The sequence below is a fragment of the Zeus faber genome, assembly GCF_960531495.2.
Source record: "Zeus faber genome assembly, chromosome: 3".
NCBI lineage: Eukaryota > Metazoa > Chordata > Actinopteri > Zeiformes > Zeidae > Zeus > Zeus faber.
In genome coordinates, this window is record NC_137190.1 from 8,715,999 (window position 1) to 8,741,449 (window position 25,451).

Here is a 25,451-nt window from a genome sequence, read left to right on the forward strand (position 1 = left end):
TAACATACTAAAAGAGAAGGTGCACGCGCGTACACACACACACACACACACATACATACGCACGCACGCACGCTCAGGCGTACACACAGCTCTCTTTGGGGAGCGGTGCGGCAGGCTGGTGTTGGGGCGATGTTTGTGGGCTTCAGCGAGAAGAGTGTTTGTGAATCAGCGTGAATAAGCGGCATTGTAAATGTTTGGGAAGGCTTTTAGAACCCGGCAGGAAGAAAAAAAATAAAAAAAACACCTGTTCTCTCCATAGATGCGGCGTGTTTACACACGGAGCCGCCTGCCGAGGGAGCGGGGAAGCCTGGGCACGCGCCGGAGCCGTCGCCAAACCGGGGACTCGTTTTAGAGAGCTGTCTTGGATATGACGATGCGCCCGTATCAATCTTTATATGTTTCCTGTCGTAAAATTTCCAATTCCAGCGAGTTCGATTTTTTATTTATATTTTTTTAATACAAAACCTCCGACCGAGAGGAGAGTGCCGACGCGAAACAGCAATGCAGAGGAAAGGCCCGCGACGTTTTTCAGGAACCTGCAGAGGCCGAAGCTTTGCAGGTGTTTACGCCTTCCCGTATTAACCCCTAAAATAACTGGACGCGAAGTCAGGGTCCACTGAGGGGACAAACAAAAGTAAAAGCCCTGTTGAGTTTTTTTTCTTTGTTTTTGTTTTTTTTGGAGGGGTTTGTCTGTAGTCCCCCCCCCCCCCCCCCGCCCACCCCCCGTGGGCAGAGACGATGACCCACCTTGCGTTCTCACCGACTGTGTGATGACCATGGGCGTCCGAGCCTGGGCCCCGGGGAAACCCGCTCTCTTGGTGCCCTGAGGAACCGAGGGGGGGGGATAGAGAGAGTGAGATTAGCACAAAGAGTGTAAAAGAGAGTGGAAAGGGGGGATGAAAAGGAGAAAATACATGTTGCTGGCTTGGGGGGGGGGGTCTTGTACAGAGGCCACGAAGGCAGCATCGTTGCAGGCGGCGTAAACACACGACTCCCCCGTTTGCGACCTGCAAGCGCTTTTTTTTTTTCTCCCCCCTCCTCCAGATGAGACAAAGACAAATAAAAAGTGAATATGGTGGTAAAAAGTAGTGTTGTGGAGAGCGGGGGGTGGGGGGGGGGGGCTATTAGAGATACTTCCTTCCTCGGTAGCAGCCGGAGGCCCGGCCCCGGGCTCGGCAATCCATTCCCAGCAGTTTGCTTCTCACTGCATATTTTTCAGCCTTGTTTTCCATTCCCTGACACATGCTATATTACTGTTCAAGCTGCTGAGAGGAAAAAAAAAAAAAAAAAAAAAAAAAGAGGCCATTTCTCCCGGAGATCCACTGCAGGGGCCTCTGGGAGTGAGGAGGAGGAGGAGGAGGAGGAGAAAAAAGAAACACATTTGGCCAAGAAGGGAAGGAGAGGAAGAGAGAGGGAGGAAGAGGGAGAGGGAGAGGTGGCGGCAGGCAACCGCCGGCCGTCCCGCCGCACGGTGACGAAAGAAAAGTGAGAGAGAGTGAAGAGTCCCAGGCGGAAGGTTTCGGGGGGGGGGGGAACACACTGTCCGCCCCCCCAAATCCATTCTCCGTCTTCGAGGGCACGGGTTGTCGACTCTTTTCCGATATGATTTTATGAGGCAGAGCTGGATCCCCCTTGCTATTGCTCTGTGTTTTTGGTTGGTGGTTTGTTCGAGCCAAAAGTATCTGGAACGCGGCAACTGCAGTACACGCAGACACGGCCGGGGCCGTCGCGGGAACCGGGGCGTTTCGGAATTCAATCGATATCCATCTACATTCCGAGCGGAAAGGGGCGGAAGGCCATCGCGATTCCGTTGGTCTCAGGAGCGCGCCGCTTTGTGACGTCATCATCGTCGTCGTCGATCGTCATCCCAAATCAAGCTCCGTCTTTCGGAACTCATTGCCCCTCCAGCCGCTTGGACTGCGTAGCGTTCACAGGCGACGCACGTCGACGGGCAACCCGGGCAGGGCCCGAGACCGACGTCGTCCCGGGGACGATAGAAAATGTGTTTGTGACGAACAGAGATCCTCCCCGGGACCAAAGGGATTCTTCTATCTATGTACGTATCCGCCTGCCGGGCCGGAGACCCTTTTTTTTTTTTTTTCAACGTGTCAGTGAATCTTTGGTTTAGTTTTCAACCTTTTTATTTTCCTTTCACTCGCATTTCGAATCCATTTGTTTAACTTAGTTGAATAAGCTTCTGAGTTTAGCATTTGTATATATTTCACACAGCAGCTTCTGGCTTGAAAACAACGTGTTTTTTATCTCAGGAATGAGTAATAATCTATAAATACAACACGTTTTATCTCTGGAATGAGTAATTATCTATAGATACAACAGGTTTTATCGCTGGAATGAGTAATAATCTATAAATACAACATGTTTTATCTCTGGAATGAGTAATAATCTATAGATACAACAGGTTTTATCGCTGGAATGAGTAATAATCTATAAATACAACACGTTTTATCTCTGGAATGAGTAATAATCTATAGATACAACAGGTTTTATCGCTGGAATGAGTAATAATCTATAAATACAACACGTTTCATCTCTGGTATGAGGAATATTTTATATATACAACACGTTTCATCTCTGGTATGAGGAATATTCTATATACACAACACGTTTTATCACTGGAATGAGTAATAATCTATAAAAACATTGCAGCTATTGTCAGGAGGAAGGTGGTGCTGGTTCCTCTCCGTGGATCAGGGAGAAGCCAGGGATGGCAGCAGTGGCGGGTTCGTTCGGTTAACCAGAGGAGGATGCAAGGATACAGTATATACAGTATGTGTATTTATTGAGCTGTTTCTGGAATAAAGTGTTTTCGGATTTTTTTTTTTGTTATCAGTTATTTGTGGTTCGATTTAATAACTGAAGAAAAATGTGTAAGGGATATATTATTGAATATTTGATAAAACATATGAACAGCTTAATACCTTATATATAAATGGGCAGATTTCTATACTAAATCTATCGCTTGACATGTCAGTTTGACTGCAGCTCACACGTAGTTTACTCCAAGCAGCAAGGAGACCATCCCACTTCGTTGTTGCCGACAGGTACGGTACACAACACCAATAAAGTTCATAAAACTACTTCCCAAATATGAAGTCAAGTATAAAGTCTATTCCTGGGCTTGATATTTGTTTTCCTGCTGGAATGCTGATATTTTATTTACATAAGTGAGGTTGAATTGGTTGTGGGGGGAAAATGTATTAGTTTGGACCGCACATCACACATTTTATACACATGGTTGATGCATACCAGGGTTGGTAATTAAATATTTTCACTAAACACATCTTTTGAATGGACCGCTCTGGGAATCGGCGCTCCAGTTCACGCTTTGCGCCCGGAAAAATAGAACCGATAGATGGCGCTCCAAGAGAGCCCTCGCGACGATGACGCTCCTGCTCGGTGTGACCTTCCATATTGATTAACATGGCGGCGTGTCTGAAGCGCTGACATGTGGCCCCGGGGTAACGGCGCTCACGGGGAACGGGGCGGGGGTCTGCGTGCGGTGGGTTTCGTGGCGCAGCGGAGTCGTTTTCCCGCTCGGCAACTTGTCGCATTTCTCCGGCTCTGGTGACCGTCGTAATGCTAGCTCGTCGACCCTCTAGTGTAACTGAAGCGTTCACATGGAATTGATTTTTCTTTTTAATCGAAATAGTCAAATACAATTAAAATTGTTATAAATGTTGTTGAATCACCATTATCAGATAAAAGAGTTTATTTTAATATCATTTTTTTTTTTTTTTTTTTTTTTTTAATCAAATAATTTGATATGACCAGAGGGGAATCGAAACAAAGCAAAAACATATAAGGAAATATCGGATGCTATCACACAATAATATATCATTTTTTTATGAAAGTAGAGATGTGAATGTGTGACATCTCAGAGGCTTTTGAACAAGTGCACCACCTCAAGAAGAATGTTGCTTTCATTAATATTAAAAAAAAATTGAATTATTGTTAATGTTTACTCCAGTATTTCTGCAGTTCTCTGCTACTATACAAGAAAAGAAAAGTCGTTCCTGGTTGTCATCTTATAGCCTTGTTATAGTTATATCCTAATAAAAATCTAGTAAATATAGTTATTTATTTCCTCAACATTTTAATGGTGTTTTTATTACGCCACAAACAACTACCAACTATTGAGTGAAGAAACAACATTTTGATTTTGGGACGGTTTACATTCACTTCGGGACGGTTAGAATTGTTTTCCGGGGCGGTGGTGAAGAGAAGTTTGTCTTATAATGGAAACTCGGAAGATTGTAACTCGTGCTGTGCTCCACAAAACCCCGAAAAAGGATGATCACAGAAGAAGAAGATAGAAGAAGATAGTCACAGAATGCTTTTTCGCACGGCAGGGAGTTATGAGAACCTTTGGAGGAACCGTCCCTTTCATTTGTGTCCCCGCTGCATGATCCAGGAACGATCGTAATTGTTAAAAACGCTGTTCTCAGGGGAAATTTAATTAATTTAATTTAAAAGACACAAGAGCAATATCCGTTGATGTAAGTGCAATACGATGTCTTTTACGGAACCTCAGAAACCTGTAATACGTACCTAACGTGACTAAATTGGACCCTGCGAATTGCTGCCTGCAGCCATATTTAGGGGTCCAGCCTGTTCAGCCCATTGTTCGGGGTAAAATTCTCAGAATTTGAATCATCTGGAACACCAACTTCAGCATAACACACGAACACGATTGACGTCCTGTTTGAACCGTGTTCTCACAAACAACTCGTGGTTGAGCACGGAGCACAAAAAGCCAAAAACCGACCAAATTTGATCGATATTACAGACACGGGCCGATGCATTTCATGCCGAAATATGTCCAGCCCGGCTAAAAGTATCTGGAAGACATACTTCGGCAGAAGCTAGGAACACGGTTAAGGTGTAGATTAAACGGGTATGTGACAAGGATCTCGTGGTTTGAATTTAATCCAAATCGATCCACATACGGAGCAGATATTAATGAAAAACCAAACAACTTCAACCCAAAATTTTCATGTCTTGGTTAACAGACACATCACTATTCGTAAACAAAATGAACGAGATGAGATTTACAGTAAGACGCTTTATGACATCATCATATTATTTACTATAAATGCAGGCTCCGATTGAGAATGTCCATTGGACCGTGTGTGGTGTGTAGACTCGGTCACTCTGTAGTGGTTTCAACGTCACCAAACATTACCACACGTCACCATACATTTACGTTTACATGCAATGGTAATTACCCACACAAATACCACAGCGTTTTTAGTTTTTCATGGAAACGTAACATACTGAAAATGTAATCCAGGGAAAAAAACGCAATAAATAACTGACGTGCCCGACACGGCACCAACCGGCCACCCGTCACTGAGAGTGCAGCTCTATTTCCACAGACAACATGGTGGGTTCTAACAATGAGAAGTTCTGGTTTACAGGAAAACATGGACACAGGAGGGTTGCGCTGTGTAGACCGCTTAGTGGTTGCTCCGCGAGACGAGCAACCAGGAGATGACAGGCCGGGGGGAGCCCATGCAGCGTTCAACATAAACTTGGAACATCGTGCTGCGTTTCAGAGAACCCGGGAAACTGTAGAACGCACCCAACATGACTAAACTAGACCCTGTGTATTGCTGCCTGTAGCTATTATTATTGGGTCACTGGCCAAGAGTCGACAAGAAAAATGTATATACTAAAACAGTGGTTGTCAACTTGCAGTTTGGGGACCCCCAGGGGTCCTTCAAGGGGTTCCGGGGGGTCCCCAGCAAAATGATTAATAGTTAAGACATTAGCACCGTTAGAGAAGGACTGTTATTGTTATTGTGATAATAACGACTGATTTCTTCACCGTTGTCTCCTAAACTATAGTATAGACAGGTATGGAAGTTTGGACTAAATCATATCTAAACACAAAATAAATTGTATCAGATAAGTGTCCCAACCTTCTCAAATGGGGTCCGTGGCCTAATGCACATCGAATTGAGGGTCCTGGGTGTGTAAAAGGTTGAGAATCACAGGACTAAAGCTCATGGATCTTAATTTCTTCATTCATAAATATTGGGTTGGTATTTTATATGACGGTAGTAACTGTTTTATATGACAACTAGACAATATCTCCCCTGAGCTGCTCTCACACATGCACCACAACCCTGAAATTATACAGACATTACCCGGAGGAGTTGTATGTAATGTGTGAACGCAAATGTCCGAATTATTTGGACCGTACATTACCTGGACTTTACCCAGACAGCACCCTAGTACAAAGACTGTATAATGTCCGATTGAGCTGAATGTGTGAACAGAGCAGGTAATTGTCTCTATCATGCGGCAGTTATTTACCTTGTGCAGATCTTGGTGCACGGAGCGTAGCTGCTCCGTACTTCTTTCTGCTTTCCTTTATATTCCTTTCCACTCTTTCGTTTATATTACGTCCAAATACATGCAGTATCAAAGGCAAAAATGATCATCGGTAGCCTCTTGGGTGTGCTAAAACTCTGCAGCGTTATTGCATCACGCCCTGCCTCCTGCACGCTCTACCCAGGCTTTGCCCCTCATGTAAACCAAATTGAGTATTACCAGGTTGTGTAAACTTGTCTGACACAGACAATCTCCGGTTGTGTGTTACATGTGCGAAAGGGTCACTCTGGACAATGTCCGGATCTGATTATCCGGACATTGTCCGGACTTCATGTGTGAAAGCAGATCTAGTAGAAGATTATTCCTCATAAGAATACAGATTCTAAGAAATTAATTCTGAGGGTGCAACAGCATTTTTCTTTCTTTCTTTTTTTTCCATCAAATTCCTTGTTGGCAGTATCTAGGTGGTTTCAGATGGTGGATGGACCAGGGGCTAGTGTTTACAAATGTTTGGAGTGTGATATCTTATGTTGGGTTGGCACTCGATTTGCTCAGCCCGAACACAACAAGTGTGTGAATGTATGTGTGTGTGTGTGTGTGTGTGTGTGTGTGTGTGTGTGTGTGTGTGTGTGTGTGTGCGTGTGTGTGTGTGTGTGTGTGCGCATCGCGCGTGTTTTCTTTGCATATGTGCAAGCAAAAGTGAGTGGAGCTTCCAGTCCAGAGGCATGTTCTAGCCATAGTCAAGGGCCGGCACGTTGCTTTGGAACTGACCCAGGGCTGACCCAGTTACCTCGCTTCACCCCCCAACGCTCCCAGCAGCGCATGAGAACATGAGGCCACGGAGAGCCGAGCCAGCGCCACAGCTAGCCTGTCTGTCTATCCCGCCAGGAGATAAAGTGGAGGGAGGAGGGGATGAAGTAGGGGCGAGCAAGAGCGAGTTAGAGGTAGAAGTAGAGGGGGGAGAGAAAGAGAGAGAGAGAGAGACAGAGAGAGAGAAGAGAAGGCAAAGAGATTAAGGAACAGCATGTGAGTGAGAGGGGCAGCAGAGAGGGGGCAGAGAGAGAGAGAGAGAGAGAGAGAGACAGAGAGAGAGAGAGAGAGAGAGGGAGAGAGTTGAGATAGAGCAGAAGAGAAGGAAAAAAAATAGGAGGTGGAGAAGGACGCAGAGGGAAAGAGAGTGGGAGATGGAAGGGGAGGGGAAAAGACAGCCATGCGAGAGAGGCCCATCAATGAGATAGATGAGTGGGCAGGGAGGACAAGAGTAAGATAGATAGATAGATAGAAAGAAACAGTGAGTGAGCGAGGGAGAAGGAGAGAGAGGGGATGAGAGAAAGAGAGACACGGAGAGAGGAGATGGAGAGAGGGAGGGAGAGAGAGAGGGAGAGCCATCTGGCCGAGCGCTCTCTCTGGTGCTCTGCCGCTCGGCTCTGACCTTGTTTGACCTCACCAGACGCCCAGCCTCTGCAGGATCCCTCAATGTGCGCACACACACACACACACATGCACGCACGCACGCACACACAAACAAACAAACAAACACCACGCATAAACTCCAGCTCAGACACTGACAAGCACCCTCTAGAAACACACACCAGACACAACACATTTGCCGAATCACACAAGCAGAAGTGCATCCCAGCATCTGCACACACACACACACACACACACACACAGACACACACACAAAGACACACACACACACACACACACACACACACACACACATATATATATATATATATATATATATATATGAATGGTCGTGTCCCCTAGCTGCAGCCAGAGTTGGCCAGGGCTGGAGATACGGCAGCCTGTTGCCGTCCAGCGCTGCCCTGGAAACATCCTGTTGTTAAACACTGTGCCGTTTCGACCTGGACTAGCCTCGGCCTCGTCATTGGCGATGCTCCATAATCTTAATAACGCACAGTTTCTTTATTGATTCATTCATCCGGGTGTATTTCCAGGAAGACCCCACTGTTCGCACGCTCGCTAATAAACAGCTCACAGCCTTGGCAAGGGAGTCAGCCAAAAAAATAAAATAAAATAGATAAAATAAATCGGTGAACTCCCGGTGGAATTATTCGGAACGCTACCATTAAAGCAGAATAGAATGTGAGATCACTTTACAGCAAGATAACTTAATCTGGGTTTTAATAGAGATTTAATATCCCAGAATTCCAGTCGAAACAATGTTAACTGTCAACTTTCGGGTTATCCCAGGTGGGACACACATACATACAAAATGAAATGAATATGTCATGTAATGTGCCCAAACATCGCCTTCAAACTCTTCAAAGTCTGTTATCTGGCCCTGGCCATTCTAAATGCACAGCCACTGGCAATTTGCAATCTATACTTTTACATAAAGCACATTTCTAACAGTGAAGTTGCTTTGTTTTTCTTTCAGGATTTCTGTTAGATGTCAAAGGTACAGTATATACAAACTATTTATTTTGTTAATTCTATTCAATATTGTAGTACAGTGGTACTTTGATTTACGAGTTGAATTTGTTCCGTGACAGAGCTCGTAATTCAATCTGCTCGTATAGCAAATCAATTTTACCCATTGAAATTAATTGAAATGCCATTAATCTGTTCCAGCCCCCCAAAAAACACCCCAATTTTTTTTTGTTACGTGTTTTTAAATAAGAAAAATGTATTCATAAATCACAAATATTGTATAAAAACATAATAAAACATAATAAAGTGTAGATCATTTTTGCCTTCTTGCAGATGATACCCTCCGTCACGCTATCTCCTGCGAGCTGCTTCTCCGTCAACCACACCAACAGCAGATTCTCCATCTTTTCATGGACGGCGGTCCGCAGCTTAGACATTATTTTAACGCCCTTGGCTGGCGTAATACCCTTTATCGTCTCCTTCTGCTTCAGTACGGTACATATCAAGAAGTACTACGCTCGTACTGCCTCGCCAATTCCATCACGCGCACACCTCGCTCATGTTTTTCTATTATTTTGCACTTTAAGTCAATGGACATCCTCCGCTTCCTCCTCTCAGCACTTTTTTCGGAGTCATAGTTCGAAAAAAAAAATTGGCAAAATAACTGCACAAAAAGCACAAATCGCGAGCACAAAACACAAAAGCGATGCTTCCACGCTCAGCTATCCACGTGAGGTGAAGGGGTGAGACGCGGGATGCTGGCCGCATTCGCTCGCCACGCCCACCAGCGGCGGTGCACCTGAAGCTCGCTCCTCGTAACTCAAATTTTTGCTCGTAAATCAATACAAAAAATCGACAGAACGACGGCTCCTAACTTGGAAAACTCATATGTTAGTGCGCTCGTAACTCAAGGTACCACTGTAATTGTATTCACGCAGGGTTGAGTAGTAAGTTATGCTTTATCATAGGCTCTGTTACATCAGGGCACTGGATATAAGTACTTTATACATATAACTCTGACTTGTAATACTTTAAGTGCATTTAAGCAGAAGTCCTTGTGTACTTTAACTTCAGTAAACATGTCAATGTGGTACTTTCATTTTCAGTAGTTTTGTGTCGGGGTGTTTGTACTTTTACTTCCCCAGTGTGTACGTACCACTGCAGCTGTGTGTGCGGCCGGCAGCCCCCCGGCACCCGTGTTGGTGCTGACGCTGTTGGGCTGGTGCACGCGGACAGCTGGCCCCGCCACGATGGCAGGAGTGGGCCCCCCGGCCAGGGGCTTGGCCCCCTGCTGGGGGGCATGGGTCAGCGTTTGCTGACTGCTAAGCAGAGACAGCCGCAGGGCCGGAAGGCTCTTCTGTTGACGGACAGAGACAGGGCAAAGGTCACAGGCAGACAACAGACAGTCATACGCCGACGGAAGAGGCAAGTCTGCGTTGGAGGGTGAAACAAATGATTTAACTGTTAGGATCCCGGAACCTTTCGAATCCCCATTTCACTCAACTTGCTGTGATCGGATAGAAAGATCATACAGGAAAGAAAATGATTTATTCCATAAATTAATTTCAAATATTCCATCACAAGAAGTCAAAGATACGGCCCACGGGCCTAATTTGGCCCACTGGGGAGTCCAATCCAGCCCGTGGGATGATTTGGGGAAAAAAGTTAGACAAAACTATATTTCAAAAATATATATTTGCTGGATTTTCACCTTCGGTAAGTATCCATATTTTTGAAATTACAGTTTTAGTATAAATGCACTTGACTCACTTGCAGTTAAGTTGAGGTGAGATATAAGATATAAAGAGTCAATCTGGTGACTTGTCGATCAAACCGAAATGAAATTCCTAAAATGAGACATTGCATTTATAGCAGAGAAGAGGGAACAGGTTGAACTTGAATTCAATCTGCTTGTTTCCCACTTGATTAGAGAGAGAATCTGAATGCGCTGCGTTGGTCATAGGCACGTGCACAGACAGACCCCCCACATCACTGTTTAACAAAAGTAATCCAGCCTGCATGAAGGCACATTTTGACCGATCCGGCTGGCAAACTAAAATGAGTTTGACTCCCCTGCTTTAAAGCCTACAATGGACTTTTAAGTGTATTCCTTAGAAAACATTGATGGGTTGTTTTTGTTTTTTTGCCCATTTTAAATCAATAAATTAATTTAAAATGTTCCATATTGTCAAAACTCAGAATCCATGTGTGGTATTCAGCATACATGAATAAATCAATTACATACTCAACATTACATACGACCTCGGCCGTTTGCCACTTCTGATGACCCGCACTCAGCAGACCTGAAGAGCTGATGTTGCTGTGACTATTTCAGGCAGATTTTTGACGTAAGGGACCTAACATTGCATGACAACGTGTGTGTGGCCGGACCGGGCGGCCGGGTGTCTTGATGTGACATTCGTCGCGGCTGGCTGGAGAAGCCTGCTGGCTATTGGCAGGGGTGGCTACAGGGAACCCTGTCACACAGTCTGAAGTCAGGGCTGTGTGTGGGTGTGTATGTGTGTACGTGTGTGGGTGTACGTGTGTGTGTGTGTGTGTGTGTGTGTGTGTGTGTGTGTGTGTGTGTGTGTGTGTGTGTGTGTGTGTGTGTGTGTGTGTGTGTGTGTGTGTGTGTGTGTGTGAGTGAGTGAGTGAGTGAGTGAGTGAGTGAGTGTGTGTGTGTGTGTGTGTGTTTGTGTGTGTGCGGGCGCACGCCTGTGTCTGACATCATTCTACTGGCAGCCCTTGCCCTCACAACCCCTGCTGCCAGTCCCTTTGCCCCGGGAATACACCAGTTTAGGGGGATCAGCGTAAAGTTTTTGGTTTCGGGAGCAGTTTAGTAGACTAGTTTAGAGGGCCCTTGAGGAGCCATTTAAGGAGCAGAAGAAGTGGAAAGAGAAAAAGTGGATTTGTTCAGGAGGCTTTAGCAGCAGTTATGGGGAGGTGTCCCGGGAATCTGCTCAGGGCCCACTTTTTAAGAGGCAAACTTTGGGAGGCTGTCTTAACAGAGCCACTTTGGGGAGCTACATCAGGGGACAGCTGAGGGAGACGATGGGGTTTTTTGGGACTCCTTCAAAAGGTTAGTTAAAGGTTGCTGTTTCCGAGGGGCCGGACGAAACCATTTAAACATTACATTACATTTACATTTAGTCATTTAGCAGACGCTTTTATCCAAAGCGACTTACAATTGTTCAAACACCGACGGACGCAGCCGTCAGGAGCAATTAGGGGTTAAGTGTCTTGCTCAAGGACACTACAGCATGCTAGCAGGAGGAGCCTGGGATCGAACCAGCAACCTTTAGATCACTAGACCACCAGCTCTACCGCCTGAGCTACCATCCCCATAAAGACGAGTTTCGAGGCGAAACACCGCCCGGTTTAGATGTAGTTCAGAGCCGGTGTCGCACCTTGAGGAAGGGAACCAGGTACGGCTGAGGGGACGACTTGAGCTCTGACTGCAGGCGGCTGGTGAATTCCTCCGGCTCGATCTTGGCGTCCTGGAAGGTCAAAGGTTATCAGTCTCGACATGGAACACCGTCAGAAACCCTTCACGAAGTGGGGGCTGAAAGTCGGCGAGGGGTGTTTTCCCCTTAATGACTGAAATAATTGAAACGATCCAAACCCTAGAACCTCTCAACCCCAAAGACACAAAGCACTTTGAACTCTAAATAAGATGCTCAATGAGGGGTTCAGGAGTTTGACACTGCCACCTACAGGTTGAATATGTGCACTACGCCGAGTGGAAACTTGGACTCCGTTTTAAATAAATCTCTCAAATTTACTGTGAACAAAGTGTTAAAAAAACTTAAAATTATAGATTTAATCATAAAAAGGCCACTGTTCTAAAAAATAAGTGAACTGGGAAATATCTCAGATGTGTGAGGATTCTGTCTGGAGTTCGGGGGAAGCAGATGGTGCGGAGCAATGCTACAGATGTTTGACATTTTTGTGTAAATGACGTGAAGCGCGCTCACCAGGAGGTCCTGGACCAGGGACTTGACATTCTTCGAGGTCTCGGGGGAAGGGGAATTGTGGGACGCCAACTTTATCAACGTGGCCAGGAAGTTCTTACACTTCTTCACGTTCTCCTGCATTTCCTGAAAACAAATAACAAAGATTCACTTGAAGGAAAAAACTGACAAACAAAAAAAACAACGTACACTTGGCTCTGTACACTTATTATCGTGGCCCTTGTAAATGGGCTTACGGTATTAATGAATAGTATGTGGCTTTATTTAAAAATGAATCTTGGATCCTAGAAGAAACGATGACAAGCATCACTTCAAAATCAATGTCAGAGAACTGCATGCTTAGCAAGCTGCCTGATGATCTTTACAGCCAAATGAGACGTGGCACCTGTCTCTTTAAAACGCCACTGGCAACAAGCTGTACATCACAGGAAGGCTCCCTGGCCTGGATATTTGTTGATGATTTGTGTGTGTGTGTGTGTGTGTGTATGTGCGCACTGTGCGTGCGTGCGTGCGTGCGTGTGTGTGTGTGTGTGTGTGTGTGTGTGTGTGTGTGTGTGTGTGTGCGGGTGTACTGCTGGCATGTGTGAGATGTTGTGCCCATGCCCAGCTGAGTGAGTGAGCGAGGCTGTGGGTCCGGGCCACGCTGGTGACACAGCCAGCCTGCTGGCAGCTGTGACAGTGCCAGGGCCTCCAGGGGCCTCTGCGGAGCCGACAGAGCAGACCTGGGAAACGACAGGAGCTCCAGGGGCCACGGCGATGCCCGTCTGCGGGGGCTGCGCTGGCTGCGAGGCAGCCTGAGCCTGGGCCGGGGCCTGGGGGGCCATGACCGGAGGGGCCTGCTGCGGAGCCGTCACCGCCACGGCAGGTGCCACGGGGCCCTTCTGGAAGAGCAAAGGAAGAGACAGAGAGATAAACAGGACGTGACGCCTCGCTCGCAGCAAGGCCACAGAGAACAGGAGGCAGGCGCCAAGGCGCTCCTGTCACATCGGGTGTCCTGACTTCTGTGGACATCGCTTAACAGACGAGCGGGAGGGGAGGTGGTCTAGCGCTGGCGGCCGCGGGAAGGCAGAGCGCCTCTGAGCAAGGCAGCTTTCGCTAATAGTCACCCACCTGACAAGGGAAAACCCTCAACATATTTCATACACTGGGCTGCATTAATGTCAACTTAATCCCGAATCATAAATGATTAATTATCGCGTTTTTGGTAACTACAGGCAAAGCTTAACACTAACACTAAAGTATACACAAACTGAATTGTCTATCTTGAAAGAAATGATGTTCAGATGCATTAACAATGAGTAAATACCAAATTCTTAAATTAAATTATTGACATGGTCATGCATATCTGTCTGGAAACTCTGAAGCCCTTTTCCAGTGACCTCATTACTAGATCAAATGTGGAGGAGAGGCATCAACTTAAAAAAAAAGTGATTTATATCCACACGTCATAGTCCCAGCCTGTGAGGATGAGGTGTCCAATAGCGAACAAGGAGCGCTGAAAAACAGGGTTTCTGGCCAGATGACATTAGAAGGACTTAAACCCTGAGTACAAACCGATCGTTTGTTCCCAAAGCAATGTGTGGAATTCAGGGGGTATTTATTTCTAAATGCTACAACCTAATCTCAAATGCAGTTTCTGTCCTTTAGACGGAAGCTCCTGTCAAGCACGACGAAAAACAAGGTTCAGTGTTTTGCTCTTGGGAAAGGAGGGCAGGAGTTGCTGGACATTATATCTGCTGCGCCCGGAATGGCAAACGACCCACCACGGACTACATGTGTGTACCGCCGTCCAACCAAACCAGCAGCCATCGCTGACGCTTTTTGTTTTCAGCGCATGTCAAAGATGTCAAAGTGATGTGAGCCGCCTGGTGATACGCCTATCCGGCCAGAAGTGTCTGTACATATGTCAGTCAATCGTTTTTTCTTTTTCTTTCAAGAACCTTGTAGTAATTAACTGCAACCGAAAAACCAGATGAACCTGCTCATCTACGGATCGCTCAGTGAATCTGACATTTTTATTGCGGAGAAATTGTAACTTCAAATTGTAAAAAAAAAACGCTGCAAATTCAGAGATACACACAGTTCATGTGAGACCGGCAGACGCTCACTCGGCTATTCCTGGACGGACACACATAATGTGGACCACTTTTAGGAGTTTTGTGGGTCGCTGGAGGGTGAGCGACACGGGAGGAAATACGAGCTCATCGGACTAAAATACAAGGTCTGTGTCCCAGAACCAGAGCAGTTACTACGAACGCTGCCAGGACGACTGTTATTTTCACGTGCATTTCGCAATTCTGGAGCAAAGCAGAGAAGCAGCTGAAAACAACCGCTGACGCAGCCTCAGAACAGAGGACCAATCAGTGGATTCGAACATGCACAAATTGAATACGCTTTGGGACGACATGCATCTGAGATTTCAAGGGCATGTTCGCCATTGTTCGAAACCCCGGGCCTTATTAAAATATTGGCTCTCGTGATATCTGACTGTTCATAGCACAACCACACATGTAATATGTTAAATCTCTTTCTTGACAACATTAAGTTAACAGTACTGTCAGACTGTCTTCATATGTAATACCGAACAAAAATACTGATCACAAACCATGGACTCTTTCGCTCTTCCGCAAATCAGCTCCTTTGGCGGCATCCACAGTTATGGAGAAAAACAGACTATAATGTGAGTTTCAAAAACATTATTTTTTAAGGGTTAAACGTTTGCCCTGTTGGACCGCATTCAAGCGCTGTGTGAGGCTGCAGCAGAGTGGTGAGTTTCTCAACGGCAAAGCGTTGCGAGGTGGTGTTATGCACAGTTATAAATGATGGGAACCAAAATTTTAATAAGGCCCCGGGTTTAAAAGCGGCGAGCCCATCCTTCAGGTGGAGTTGGTGACCGGACCAAATCGTCAACGGCCGACTCCAAATCCTGCTTCCCTATTAACACCTTGTGTGTGAGTGAGGGAAACAGCGGCATCAGCAGCAGGACATGAGCACTGAGACACAGCCGTGGCAGCGCGGAGGATTTTCTCACAGGGTGGAGCGCGGTGGAGAAGGCGGAAGAGGAGGAGGAAGAGGAGGAAGATAAGGAGGAGGAGGTGGTGGTGGTGTTCTGGAGGGCAGGGCTGGTGGGAGCAGGACAGGCAGGCGGCGCCATCTTGGCCGGGGCCAGGAGACACTGCCTGGTGGTCTGCGGCGTCACGGAGGACTGCAGGAGAGGAGAGAGCGGGAATGGCGAAGATAAGGGCAGAGCAAGAGGGGTGGAAGAGGGGAGGGGAAGGGGGCAAAGATGACACGGAGAGGGTGAGGGGGGAAACGAGGGCAAGGGAGAGGGAGAAAGAGAGAACGCAGAAACAAAAGAGCAGTTACCCCAAAGTAAGTCAACGAATGAATGAATTAAAACACCAGGAAGGGGTCAGGGCAGATGTGAAGTGGGCGGCGGGTGTGAAGGAGGGATCAATGATGGGGGAGAGAAAGGGAGCATTGAGAGATAGACATAGAGAGGTAGAAGGAGGGCAACAGAGGACAAGAGAGATGGAGGAGAGTGAAGAAAAGAGCAGGAGCGTTTGCCTCGCGGCGAGATGAGAAAAGGTCAGGAAGGAAGGCGGCCAGGTGACAGCCAGCCGGGCCCGTCCTGGCTCAGCTGGGAGCTGCGAGGGCTGAACCACAGCAGTACCTGGATGCTGAGGGTCTCCCCATCGCGGTGCCACGCACATTTTTGGCAAAACACCTGATGTGAAGTCGAAGCGGAGGGAGGGGCAGGTTTGTTGTTTTTGACACCAACTGGATGTATCCCGTGGTGAGGTTTGGGGTAGGATTTGGCCCATAAATGGGCAGACGACGGCTCAACAGGAAGTTACCAACAGAGACAGTGTCTTATTGAGGAGACAGACAACTCTGTCAGTTTTGAATGGGAAGATCTGGCAGCACTGACAGTGGCAACCTTTATGTTCACGTCACCACGGGAAAAACCCAGCCGAGTATCATGAGATCATTGTCCAAATTGTCAAAAGATTGTCAAAACACTTTTGATAAAGGATAAAAAATAAATAAAAACATTTTGACAAATTGGTCGATGAATTCATTAACTTTAAGTTGATATACGTAATGTTGATTTTGAAATGTGAAATGTTGTGATTACTTAGGGAATTAACGACGACCTCTGTCCTGGGAGAAGGTCGATTAGCTCCAAGGAAGCAATATCTGTTGTTCCTCCAGAAAAACGGGACATGGCGTCTACTCCACCTCCAGTCTAAGAAACCGATGAAGGAATCCACGATCTCGTCGTCAATCTTGACAAAATTATATGATATGATTTGTTTTTTAAATTAATCGATATAAAGACGTAATATGATGTTGAAAAAATGTCCTTTATTTGACTTTTATCCATCATCCATATTGTCATAGCAATATGCTGCAGACAGCCCCAGCAGTAAATATGTTGTAAAAATGTGTTTTTAAAAAGGACCTATAATGAAAAACGTACTTTTTCAGCGCACATGCACAAACACTTGGTTCTCTGATGGGCCTACTAACACACAACCTGTGAAATAAGACAACCCAGGCAGAGTTTGTGTTCTCTATTTCATAAAACATGTGGTGAAACAACTTGTTCCGATTTTTGATCCCTTCGTAGGTCACATGGTGCCTCAATAGAATTACAAACCAACGCCCACCTGAGTAACTCCATGCACAGCTGGGGAATAACAAGCACCACTGGGAACTGTTGTTTCACACACCAGCACAAATCTTTTAAAAGAACGAGGAACTAATACCAAATGTCCGTAAAGGAACTGCACATGATGGAAATGTAAGTATTTAAAAAATAATACTGTTGTGGGTTTCTTTATGAAAATAAAAAAAAAGTATGCGTTACATAGACTGTAGGCTGCAGCGTGCTACCCGCTGTGCATTTCTCCAAATAAAACTCCAATTAGAAATTGTGTTTTTATTGTAGATTTTTATTTTATTTTTTATTACATTTTCCAATGTTTAAATTAACAAAAAATCCCTGTGTGCGGTGTCCCAGCGCGGTGTCGGCAACGAAAGTCAGAACAAACTTTTAAGTGAGGCCTTGTAGATCTAATATAAGTGAAGATTCAGCAACTGGATTGATTATTTCTGGTCTCATATTTGTCAGGAACAGATTTTGGTGGACTGATAAGGTGAAATAAGTGAAAGTTACGGAACCAACTAACTAAATACAACGGAACCAGGAAGTAAAGCTCAAACCCCATTGGCTCACAGAACTCCGGGCCTCAGGAGGGAGGCGCCACCCACAAAAACATACCGTCCTGGAACAAGATGGTTTAGAGGCATGTCAGAATGGCTAGAATGCATCATGTGAGTGGTGTTTTCAGCAAGAAACTTCATAAACATGTTTTGGGGACCTCAGAGACCTAAATTAACCTGCTGAAAAGGGGCATGACAGGTCCCCTTTAATACAGTAATACTATTGTCAAAACAAGGAGAAATTCAAACAGTGGCGTCAATTATGAGACAAGATCGTCTTGAATGGTGTAATTCCACCGTTCCAGGGAGCACATAGAGGCATTGTTAAGCGGAAAATGTTTTTTCCTGTGACAGCCGTGTGCCTTCGATAAAATGCGGCACTCTGTGTTGTACACAATTCATAAGTCTAAATATGAAAACAAGAAAGAGTTTTGTCTCATATTCGTAAACGTACGTCCCAGGGGTGATAGCAAAAGGGTAAAAGTCAAAAGTGTAAAAAGTTGATGTGAAGGTTGAGGCCTTGGAGGATTTGAGGCGTACTGTATGTTATCAAATAGTGAAATGTTGGTTCAAAGATCCACATGAGTGTCAGGCTCAAATGAAAAATTGGAACAAAATCCACAGCTATACTGTATGATGTCATGTGTTCAGACAATGAGGACCCCTGACCGCGGTACATGAAAAAAAATTCAGATTGAATGGGGATTGATTTTGGGGGTCTCTGGGGAAAGAAAGGTTGGGAGGCCCCGCTCCTGGGTGTAGTGAAATGGAAATGTGTTGGTTCAGTTAAATGGGTCTGGTTTCATGTTTGGTTCAAAGTAATACCTGCATAACTGGTAAAGCGAGTAGGAGTGGAAGTGGAATATTGACGAACATCAGTAGCTGCATGGAGACCATACGGAGCATCTTACATCATAGATACAGTCAAGCAGACACACAGGCACGCACAGAGGCATGCACACACACGCACGCAAACACACACACACACACACACACACACACACACAGACACACACACACACACACACACACACACAGGCACTCATAAAGGCAATTGGGAATTAACTCACGCACACACACACACACACACACACACACACACACACACACAGACACAAACACACACACACACATAGACACACACACATACATGCACACACACACACACACACACACACAGGCACTCATAAAGGCAATTGGGAATTAACTCACACACATACGCGCAAACACAGACAGACACAAACACACGCACACACACACGCACGCACACACGCACACACGCACACACACACACACACACACACACACACACACACACACACACACACACACACACACAACAGGCACTCATAAAGGCAATTGGGAATTAACTCACATGAATACACACAAAAAACTGACTGCATGAGGGAACACACAGACACACACAGGGACTCCGTTAAACACAAATTCACAAACACAATGGCGCACACACTGATCTACATACACACAAAGAAATATACACACTTGCCATGTAAGGCCGCGCACGTGCGCACACACACACACACACACACACACACACACACACACACACACACACACACACACACAAGTACATGTACAGCCAGAAACAGACACACACACACTCACACACTGAATCAGAGAGGACACACACGAAGGCGGGATCACACACACACACACACACACACACACACACACACACACAGGCAGTGTACACAGTCACACGCTGTACCCTGAGTGCGCACTGAGGGACATTACTATAGCTCCAAAACCAAAACAAAATGGCACGTTTTCAACAAACAAGAGGCACAAATAAGTCACAAAGACCCACATGCGCACGCAACAAGGACACGAGAGTGTGGATGCGAGACGGAACAGAGAGCAGCAGAGGAGAAGTATGGGGGGGGGGGGGTAGGTCTAAAGTTTTGTGGGCTCTGAAGAAACGCAGCACCGCGGTGGAGGGGGGGGGGGGGGTAAAGAGCCGCGGGGCGCATCGCTCCGCGAGCGACGCCCTCGCTCCCGTTCTCTCCCCGTCTCTCTCGTTCTCTCCATCTCTCGCGCAGGAACCAAAGCCTTGTTAGCTTTTTAAAATAATCAGGCAGTTGGATGATGAATGATTTAACAGGTATGGAAGGAAGGAAGCTCAGGATGCCTTCCGCTTCTCCCCTCGGGGGTCGCGGGAAGAGTGACAGGCCGACAGAGGGTACAGCTCTGGGAATAAACACCATTCCCTTTCATTTCCTGCTCCCCGCTCTTCCTGTTGAGATGGCAACGCCGCCTCGCCGCTTGTTTGTCATCAGCGTGACAGTGAGAGGCAGTGATGCTGGGGGACACCGTGGATACCAGTTCCACTACAGAACCGGCGCCGACGCGATAGGGCGGGCGTTTGCCTTTCGATTGCCGGTTGACCCCGGCCGTCGGTCAGTGCGGCCCGCAGCCTTGTTTGCCCGTCGCCCCCGACGTCTGCGCGGGAGAATGGTGAACCTACGGCAGAAAATGTTGATGCCCTGTTTCTGTCTTTTTGGTTTTTTTTTGTTTGCTTTTTTGGAAGATAACTCAGAATTCGGAGTTCAATTTAAAAACAAATAAGAGAGAGATTTATTTATCAAACCTGAGGCTACAGTGAGTTACAGTGTTGAACGCGCTCACTTTTGCACCTTCAACGTCTCCCCTCGATCATTTTAAACATTGTGAACAGCAGCCTCTGGTGGCTTGATGTTTAAGAATGTACCCAAAATACCTTCGAGAACCAGAACACCGTGAATGGACATGACATACATTAGCTTTTCAGATAATGTTCAAACATTGTATTTTCATTCTTAAGTGGTACTCCTCTTTGACAGATGAATATAACAGAGTCTAGCGCAGTGATTCCCAACCTGAGGTCCCAGATCCCACAGGGGGTCACAGGGCCTGGGGCGATTTGAGGCATATGGTATTTCCTAATAGTCAAATATCAGTTTAAAAAAAATCACATGTGTGTTAGTTCAAATGTGAATGAAAACAGAATCCATGACTATATGTTGAATATGTGTATGCCCTAAAAACCTTACTTTCTCGACCATTCAATTTTTTATACTTTACTAAAAATCCCTGTGGGGAAATGAGTCCTCTGCATTTGGCCCATAGTAGTAGTAGTATCTTACTTACCTAGGAGCTCTATCTCCAGATCTTGACTATGCCTTGCTCAGGGGCATTGGCAGGAGTGTCTAACCCTTACATGCATGTCGTTTTCGGAGGAAAACCCAAAGGATGCTTGGAAAAAAAGAAAATGTTTCCAGTCTTTAAAATTGGGGGACTCAGATTGAATCAGGTTTGATTTAGGGGTCTCAGAGGAAAAAAAGGTCGACAACCCCTGATCGAGTGCCACCTGTCCATTAAACCCCAGGCAGATCGAGAATGCCTCCCACGGCAATGTTAGTTGTGCTCCAATCATGCTCCAAACACGACTTAAACCTTATAATACATAAGTAAAATGTGACAAGCCAAAAAAAAACTTTTTGTCACATTGAATTTGAACAATAAAATAATTATCAAATGCTGCACTCTAGTGTTGATGTTCTATCCTTGCAGTTGGCACAATAGTAGAGTCTCATGGAGAGCTCTTCCAACAAAGTATTTCATGTTTAGTACATGTTTTTTTGACACTTTTAACAACGCACAGAATATGAGCTCCCTGAAATTTTACAATGAAAAGAAAATATTTAGACGCCTATGTTTGTTAATTTTAAATGCACTTAGGTGACACTGTCTCAATAGTGCTGATTTAGTAAGGTCAAGCATGAAAGTGATAATCATGATGATAATGTATTTTATAAGTATCGTTATTATCAACAAAATAATCACTATAAAAGCCCATTCAAATATATTACCCCAATACTAATATATAACTCCTTCAATATAATCTCAATATAATTTAATATAATTAATAAGTCCCTCAGTTTGAGAGACTTCCTAGTTTCTCCTGTGGTCCAAGTCCGAACATTGCGACAAGCTGAGAGCCCAGATTTTATATTGATTTCTATGCAGTGGAATGGGGGTTTACAATGCTCAATGAATCACTTGTTGTGTAAAGCTTTGTAGCTGCTGTAGAACCAAACCATTCTCACATCGGCCTTTTTTTAACAGAGACACAGGACCAAAAACTATTTTAAAATCTCATTATGAAAAACAATTAAACATGCGTAAGTGAGGAAGTCATGGATCCATCGGCAGGGCTTGAGTTTCTTTTTTTTTTTTTTTTTTTAAGAATAATAGACGCACAGGTGATCATAACCAAATTCTGATCAATTATTCACCGGTTCATTAAATTTTGAAAGGGGAGCGGAGGACCCCTTAAGCCATTAAGGGACTTTTGTGCGTTTCAATCAGCTAATAATTAGTTTAATGTATGAATAAAATCATCCAGAGATTTCATTAGCTATAATGCAATGACAAAGAAGATCACATTCATACCATCTCAATTAGGACCCATATCAAAGTTATTTACATAACAAAGCAGGTGGGTTGTAGCACGTTAGGATGAATCCAGCTTCCTGATCACATTACATATATGTGCTCAGCTCCTCCTGTGCATGGAGTCTCTGTTTATTCATTATGATTCAGGGCAAGAAGTTGGAGAAGTCAAGGTGCAACCGCTTCGTCGGAGTGGGATTCTCCTTTAATTCTAATTATGTCATTTGGCGTTTGAAAATCAAACCTTATCAGATGACCCGAATGAATGTTCATCTAAATCGCTCTTGTGGAATCTTCTTTCGGAAAGGAATTCTATTCAGAATGTTAAAATAGTCAACGGCAAACCATAAACTGTGGCACTACCCCATTCAAACCCTTAGAGGGCGGTGATGAGAGGGACGCTCTGAAGTTACCCAACTTTTAAGTTTATCAAATACAGTCCCAATAATAAGTCTAGAGGTGCTGCTGTGTCTGTGTAAGAACATTAACATCATTTTAATTGCTGTATATTATCACACTGCAATAAAGGGGATGGATATGTTATGTTATGTGATATGTTTTTTGTGTTCTCCCTTTTCAAAAGTTTTTCCATTATTGTGTGTTTTGTTGTTGTGACAATGATTTCAACTTTCGTGAAGAGTCGTCCCTCTTTGGTAAAAAAAAAATCAGCTTCGCTGTCTAGTAATGATACACACAACAGAGACGAGAGATAATGGGATGGAGAGAGGTTGTTCTAAAATTTAGACAGCAAATGACTCAAACAGGTTTTGTCTTTGTACGCTGAAAAGATATTCGCCCCAATTTGTGAAATAGACTTTGAAATGAATACCGGTGGCAAACAATAATAGGTGAAAAGAAAAGAAAAAATAAAAAGCCTGACAGGTTGAGGCGTCTCATGTTTGAAGTCAGTTCAGACGCTAGACTAGAAAATTGTTCAATGCTGCCGTCACAAAAGCCTCGGTTGGAAGAAAATTTGTCAAGACGTGCTATGAAAGTAAACAGCAGTTCAAATGAAGCGTGCGTACGATTTATAGAATGGAATACAGAATCTATAGAATCTATGGTCTACATGTCCAGGTAGTGGGATGAATGACCCATCCCACTACCTGGACAGGAGGGAAGAAAATGAAAAGGCAAAATAAGTCTGTAAAAAGTTTTTTACTCATTATTAGAAAGAAATGTTAGAAAAATTATTTTGCTGAATGCCCTGTTTTCTTAAAAACAATGAAGAGGAAAGAATTCTTGCCCTCAAAGTGAATTTATCATCTTGTACAAGGGCTGGTTGTACAAGGGTTGGATCAGAGATGTGCTTAAGAGCAGCTCTCTGGGATCAACAGTATAATTTGGGGAGTCTGAGAATATATGTTCAGTTTGGCGTCATGGATTCAAAATAAGGCAAACTCTGTGACCGGCGAAGGAATGAATGTTGTTCCCCCTTTGTACAGTATATCTCTTTAGACAGTTCACAGTGCGTACTGTCTGTGGGAATTAACACTGTGTGCTGATAGGTGATTACATAGATTTAGATATATTGTTACACACACAAGTTCATACGGTCATGGTTACATAATACAGCAAAGTAATTAATAAAATTCCCATCATTATATGATATCATTATTGTTAATATTACTGAGCGAAGGGTAAAGAAGATCCAACATTTCGTAGTCATGTCATTTAGGGAAAGAAAGCTGCCCAAAAATCTCCATTGTTATAGAACGGCTCCAAAGCTATGAAATGTTAAAAGGTAAAAGTGAAGACTTAATGAGAAACTGCTGGTAACGAGGGTCTTACCTGTGGTGAAGCCACTCTGAAGGTGGCCCCTGTGGTGGGCGTGGCAGGTCGTGGGGTGATGTTGTTCTGGGCCTGAGCCTGAGCCTGGGCCAACGCCTGCTGGGGAACCATCACCAGCTGGCCCAGCTCGGTGCGAACCAGCACCATCCCTGTGAACACACCAGAGGATTACTACCACGCCGTACCAGGGCACCCCAAGCGCGGGGCGATTCTTTTTAATCGTGAGCACAAATGACACAATCGCCGGCACTGACTTTTTTTTCTTTCTTTTACATTCTAGATCCGACAAAGGCGAGGCTAGGTCGTTTTTTCGTTCATTCATTAGAGCTTCTGCTGGCTATAGCAAACACAACACACCAAAATCATGTTTACTGACGTGAGAAACACATGTGGGAAGGTGTGTGGGAAGTACGTTTGACCAATCTTATTAACAACGATCTTATTGATTATAATATTTAAAACAGTAATTAAATACTTTTGAATAATTTCACTTAAATGTCACAACAATCATACACTGATTCATCAAATAACCTCCCCACTGATATTGTTCATTGCATCACAGTTTGACAACTTGGATGAGGATCAGTAGCGCCACCTCATGGATGATATGTATTGCCTTTACATGACTGACTTTATGGTGGTTTGTGGACAATAAACATTGTTCAAATTAGCTGTTCATTATCCACGAGGCACAATTTGAGTGAATTGTGAGCGTACAACATTAAAGTCAACATAATGCAACATGCCAAAGTGCTGCAGGGCGCACATCCTATTCTTATGCTCCGAGGACTCCCCTTCAAATTGGGTCCATGTGCAGGGAATTCATCTCGCAATGTTGCAATAATGAACAAATGAAGCTACAAAAATGAGTTAAACCAAAAACCTATTGGCTTTTAACTTGGTTGTGCTCCTGGTGTCATGACAGCAGTAATATGACGTCCACGTGTCTAACTTCAGAGGTTTTAATAGGTTATTCTGCTCAATAAAAAAAAGAAAATCAACATTAACCGACATTTTATTATTAGAGTTGTATCGGGCTGACGTACAAATTACAATGTCTTTTGCATGTTATCCATTTGCGTGACATGTATCTAGTTTGACTATAACTTTAAAATCATTACAGCAATAAACTGAAAGTCCCTGTGCCACTGCAGAAAGTTACCTGTCAGTGACATGTTTGACTGTGATTAAAGAAGCGGCTTGTATCACACATTTGTTGAAAACTTTGACCCGTGTCTTTCTGTCAATTAT

The 25,451-nt window shown here is 44.7% G+C and overlaps 1 protein-coding gene and 1 long non-coding RNA gene across 2 annotated transcripts in view; one reads left to right on the plus strand and one right to left on the minus strand.

Annotated features, from left to right (window-relative positions):
* LOC307228343 (transcription initiation factor TFIID subunit 4) overlaps positions 1-25,451 on the minus strand; it is a gene marked incomplete at both ends in the record, with an annotated part of 97,419 nt that overhangs the window by 69,474 nt on the left and 2,494 nt on the right. Inside the window, 7 exons of the mRNA XM_079997981.1 lie at positions 748-823; positions 9,914-10,114; positions 12,165-12,254; positions 12,732-12,854; positions 13,451-13,609; positions 15,760-15,933; positions 24,201-24,349. Of these exons, the coding sequence (XP_079854107.1) occupies positions 748-823; positions 9,914-10,114; positions 12,165-12,254; positions 12,732-12,854; positions 13,451-13,609; positions 15,760-15,933; positions 24,201-24,349 (972 nt within the window). The remainder of the gene's footprint in view (positions 1-747; positions 824-9,913; positions 10,115-12,164; positions 12,255-12,731; positions 12,855-13,450; positions 13,610-15,759; positions 15,934-24,200; positions 24,350-25,451) is intronic.
* LOC307227627 lies at positions 1,528-2,838 on the plus strand. The gene is made up of 2 exons (XR_013844059.1): positions 1,528-2,056; positions 2,668-2,838. It is a non-coding gene; the product is annotated as an uncharacterized lncRNA (long non-coding RNA).